This window comes from Oryzias melastigma, linkage group LG14 (genome assembly GCF_002922805.2).
Source record: "Oryzias melastigma strain HK-1 linkage group LG14, ASM292280v2, whole genome shotgun sequence".
NCBI lineage: Eukaryota > Metazoa > Chordata > Actinopteri > Beloniformes > Adrianichthyidae > Oryzias > Oryzias melastigma.
This window is the reverse complement of record NC_050525.1, coordinates 13,322,043-13,327,683: the sequence shown is the minus strand read 5'-3', so window position 1 is coordinate 13,327,683 and position 5,641 is coordinate 13,322,043. Positions and strand designations below refer to the sequence as shown.

General features: G+C 40.3%; 1 protein-coding gene across 1 annotated transcript in view; it reads right to left on the bottom strand.

Moving 5' to 3' along the window:
* The window catches only part of LOC112142774 (neuronal migration protein doublecortin), a gene marked incomplete in the record, with an annotated part of 20,328 nt that overhangs the window by 982 nt on the left and 13,705 nt on the right, over window positions 1-5,641 (bottom strand). The window contains 3 exon segments of the mRNA XM_024266346.2: window positions 1-1,364; window positions 1,433-1,530; window positions 4,309-4,398. Of these exon segments, the coding sequence (XP_024122114.2) occupies window positions 1,308-1,364; window positions 1,433-1,530; window positions 4,309-4,398 (245 nt within the window).

The following is a 5,641-nucleotide window of genomic DNA, read 5'->3' as shown; positions in this document are numbered from 1 at the left end:
GTGAAGATAAAAGTGGAAAAAATACAAACTATGTGAACTAACCCTGATATATTAAACTTTATAAAATTTAAAACCCTCACTGGTTTAGACAGAAGCCATCTTTATCCCCAGCAGATCTATGCCAAGTCATACAAAAGAGAGACCCAACTATGAGACTGTGTAAAGATGATTCAACATTATCTTGACTTTTAAATATGGCATGCTTCATTCTCCTTGTGCACCTCCTGAAAAAATATCCAATGTCGCATATTTCCTCCCTTTTCCCCTAGTCAAAAAACATACTTTGGCTTTGAGACTCAACTCTCATGTATAAAAATCTCACTGCAAGTAGCAAAAAATGAGCATGAAGGAGAACATAAGGGAAGTGGGGATAAAAGGACGGAATGGGATTCTTTTAAGTATCAAAACTGTGATAAAAAGGTGTATTTTTAAAGGGCCTATTTTTCTTTTTTTCACCTTTGGTTGTTTTTTATGCACTTCTAGGTCCTTCAAAAATGCTTTTAACAAGACAAGTTTCATTCATCAACTATCCATGCACAATAGTTTATGACGGTTTGGTAGCACATGTAGCCTATGGTCTATAGAGGGTCAAAGTAGAGGAAATACCAGCAAACATTTATTTTGAAAAGAGTTATTTTTCCCAACATACTGACTTGCAGGCATACCTAATTTTGGTCTCCGTTTTTGCCTTCTACTCTTACCGTCAAGCTTCTTGCTGGTTTTTCCTCCCTTTGATCTGGTGTGTTGAGCAAATGTTCTGACATTATGGAAGCACAGCAATGAACACGGAGCTAGCATGTTAGGATGGCTATACATCGTATTTACAGCAAGTTAGAACGACTTTAGGAGAATAAAATAAAAAAAATTAAAAAAAAGACTTCCTCTGACAAAGTCATCGTTACCATTCACACCGTTACGGGCAGAGGAGGACAGGTACATGAGGAATATCACAAATATGTTGTAAAAAAATGTACTGCTTGAAATTTGGAGTGAAAATCTAAATTTGGTGTGCTTTATGAATACAAAGTTTTTAAACAAAGTGGGCACTTGGAGTGAAATCTGTGACTGAATTCAGTGGCATTAGGAAGAAAAAGTTGTTTGAACCTTTCTAGGAATTGAATGATTTTAATTCGATCAAAACTGATTTAAAAGTTGTGTTTTGGCAGAGCAGTGAATGTTGTCTAAGGCCTTAAAAAAGAGAGAGTGGTTCTCCTCAATGGTGGCACTGTGAGGGAAGGTGGAAAGCAGCAGAGGAAAAAAAAAAATCAGTATTTCTGGCCAAACGTGGGCTGCTGCAGTAGAAGAGTCTACATGGATTCACCGAGGGAATCGTCATCCTCCAGGGATAAGGGCAGGTAGAGATCCTGAAAACAGCAGAGGCATCAAACATCTGAGCATCAGGACGTGTTTAAGGAGAAATAAAGAACAGTACCTTCTGCTTGTTGTTCAGGCCTGGACTAGTTGGGGTGGATGTGGGGGAGTTCTTGGACATTGGAGTGGAGATCTGGCTGCTGGAGCCGGTCCCATTGGCTGAGAGTTACAATACAGGAGAGGACAGATGAAGGAGTAAAAGATTAAGTCAGCTGGGTATCTTAAACAATGCAGAAGACGCTCAACCCTTCAGAGGAGTCAGTCCTCCATTGTGGCCTCACTTGGCAACAAATGAAGCCAGACTGGAGCTGCAGCTCTGCTGAACCGATGAGTTGTGTTTGTCAGTCCACACTTTCTTCACAGACTCAGTGTTGCGTCTCGTTGCTAGGGTTTTCTCAGCGTGGGACATTGTGCTTGTATTTTGGAGTAGCGTGAGGTGATGTTGCCGTGTGTGTTAAACACTTTAAAAGGCTTTTTGTTCGTGGGAGATGAAAGGAGGCCTGGAGACTCTAAACCAGATGGCCAGTCTCAGTTTATGCCAACAAGCACTGAATATAACGAGAGGAAAACGCCTCACTATCACTAAAAAGTCACACAAGGAGAAGAAAATGCTTGATTTTTAGAAACCAGGATGGTTAAAAGTGAGCAGCTTTCAAGACTGCGCACTTAGAAAAAACAAGTGCAGGTGTTTTGATCAGTCGTCACATTCTGAGCTGTGAAAGACAAAAGAAAGTTTTCCCTCAGTGAACATGAATATTCCCCTGACTATTCAGTCTTCTTTGACAGTTCTTCTTCCTACTGCATGTGTGAAGGAAATGGACCAAAAAAGAAAAATGTGCACGTTTTTTAACTCAGTACATTTTGTATGTTTTTGTAGCATCACTGAAAAAACAAAAGCTTTTATTTTCTGTAGAAATTTTAGATTAAAAAAAAAAACATCCAGTAAGTGTTAATATCAGATAAAAAACAGTCAGGAAATGACTATTAAATTAAGAATGTAATAGTCAGTGCTGTGACCCTATTATCAGGATTCGTGACCCCCTCCCCAGCTTCCAGATACACAGTTAATGCTCAACAAACAGTGACATTTTGAACGTCCACATGCTGTTTATTGTCAATCATCCCCCATCAAACCTCTGATAATGACATTTCACTGCAATTCATCTCGTTTCTTTACTCTTACTTGTTCCTAAAGCAAATTACAAAACTACTAACAAGTAGCATCTGTTAAAAGATGTAAAGCTCTTTAAAGCCAGCAGCAGAATCGCAGTGATCTGCTGCCTCCTGGTTATTGTCACGTCCAACTCCCCTGTCTGCCTGACAAACAGCTCAGAGCCGTTTCAGGAGCTTTTGTTTACTTATGTTTTATTCATACAGCTTTGTAAAAGGCTCATCACTGGCCGTACTGCATTGCAACGCAGATTATAGAACCACAAAAAGCTGAATTTTAACTAGCTTCATTTTTAAGCGTACAAGAATGTGTTTTAAGAATAAAAAGGTCAAACTTTAGACTGTGATAAAGTCTGTCCAGAAAGAAATCTTGATTTATTGTATTCAAGCAAAAAATGTGTAGAAAACCTTTTTCACAAAATGATCACTCAGTTATGACAAGTAAGTCCCACTCTGATGGTGTTTGGATCTATTGTAAAAGCATTTCTTAATAGTCTTTTTATTTATGATTTTACTGTTTTTAGTTGAGAAAAAAAAGAAAACAGTCATTTTCTAGTAGTAGTTCATTAGAAATTCACGAGGAAAAAGAAGACCCAACACATTCTCATTCCCAAGTAGTCACATATAGACGTTTGGTTGAAGGCTACTAAAACACTAAATCGACTTTTTTTGGCTGTTGAAATGTGGCTTAAAAGTGCTGTCTGTTGGTCATTGCAAAATTTTTGACAAACTAAAATGACCTTGTTTAAATCTTGAAAATAGTCAAAAACCACCTGGATCTGCAGCTCCAGTAATGATAGTAATAATAGTCCTGTTCCAAAGCCCCACCCCTCTGAGTGGATTTTCACATTTCGGTTATGGGTGGAGTCAGCTTCCAACGTCCCTGTTTGGTTACCTAAGGACCATCTCCAAGTCACCTTGACGTTTTGGGCATCCCCAACTTGTCATTTTTTGATGTGCTGGCTTTTCGTAAAATCAACTCTCAGGACGCGTCCAGTATCTGTACCCAAACCCGATACTTTAACCCATCACCGAACACGAACTGGGAACTGGTACCATACTCAGTACTGAATCCAAACGGGTACCGGTATAGGGTACCACTACTAGACCGGTTCCAGTTCGTGACTCGGAGGTTGGGGATCCATGATCTAATGGGAACAGCCAGCACATCAAAATAGGTTGGGTTGAGGACAGCCAAAACGTCAATATTCGACGAGGAGGGGTCCTTAACCAAACGTCAATATGTGACGAGTTAGAAGTGAGAATGTGTCTGAAGACATGCATCTTATCATCTATAAGTGGAGGAATCAGAATATATGGGAGTATGGAGTTTGTGGCCTGCCTGCTTGTAGCTGTGACGTAGCTTCTACGTCACAGCTACAAGCTTTTGTTAAAAAGCATTTTTTCCATCAACTCCTGATTCACAACGATTTGAATAAAAGAATACTGAAAAATGCAATTTTAAGATTAATTTTCTTAATTTGTATCCTCCATCATGAGAAAAATCCATGTTAAAAAACACAATTTACATTGGGGTGAACCTTTAACAAAGTCAGACATCTCTGTCATACATTATTGAATAGGAATAATCCCACAATCCTCACCATCCCCCTTAGACAAAGGTCAAAGGTGAGCTCCATCCCTCCACTTTCATATTTGATGTTCAATTCACTTTGTATTGTCCCCCATTGTTATCCTCGTCCTTTGATTTTCTTAAACAAGGCGTGTTCAGTGTCAGTGAAACTGTGCTCAAGAGAATAGACTCACTGGATTCAGTGGGCGACTTGCTGCGTTTGATGTGACCAGGACTCTTCACTGAACCACGTGGGGTTTTGGGCGCCTTCATCACCCGGCATTCTGTCAAAACAATATCATGAAAGGGCTTTATTCTCAAACTGGAAGAACAAGCTTCTAACTTGATTGAAAATGCATCAGTCAGATGGTGGAGCAAAACTTCCCTTCACATGCATGTATCTTTTTGTACTGTATAGCCATTATAATCTGGGGCAGTGTTCTTCATACTAGCAGACATGCTCCAGACACTGCTGCACCTCTCCAAAAGCTTCCTCTGCGTTTGTACTGTCAGGCAGTTTCCCTCCCCCTCCCTCCTCTTCCTCTTTTGATGCTAATTATACTGTCTGTCCTCCCTCCATCTCCTGGGATCTCACCACATTCATCTTCTTCCTCTTAACCTTCACAGACATCACCACATACAACCGTGCATTGCTCTGCCATTGTTTGGGAGGTGTGCCACCATCACTCCTGCAGACTGGCAGCCTCTCTGATCGACTCGGCAGTCTCAAAATAGTCTGTACTCAGATCACCTCGCCTTTCGCAGAAACCAGCGCTGCAACAAGCAGCATGTTCGCATGTGCTTTGTGTCAGGTTGTGTCAAATTTAAACAACATTTGACAGCTAAAATTATCAAAGATTAAACTTTATGCAAAAAAAAATGTATTAAGAAATATTTTTTTCTAATACTGAAAAGCATTGTGGAATAGTTAAAATGCCATTATGATGTACTGCAGTCAGCTTTGCTGAGGTCAACTCGGATGACCATTTAAAGCGACATTAGCCCGGAGGTTATTACAGACTACATCTAATCATTTATCTGGAGTCCACAGAGGATACATGCAGAACGGAAAGGACATATCATTAAAAGGTAAAAAGGCAAAGACAATAGCTGGAAACAGCCCTGATTCTGTGATGCGTTCGGATTTAAGGATCTGGAAAAGATGCTGCAGAGGAGAGGAAGAAGAGGGCTTCAGGTGGAAGTAGGTTGTTAAAAATAGGCTTTTCAGGTCTGCTGAGAGCCCAGATTCAGGGAGAGGATCGGTTTCACCGTTTCTTTCCTTGACTTTTCAGCAGTATCAGTTGCAGCAGATCAGCTGGCCTAAACCTGTCAGTAGACGGATTAAAGCTCCTTTTTTCCTGCTTTTTTCAATCCCCACTGCTGGCTGCTGATAACACTCCCTTCACAATATTCATCTCACACCATTTGTCAGGCTCCCTCCCACGTGGCTTTTTTGTTCGACGTTACTCTGAATATTAATTTCTAGTTTCCAGAGGTGGGACCAAGTCATTGTTTTGCAAGTCCGAG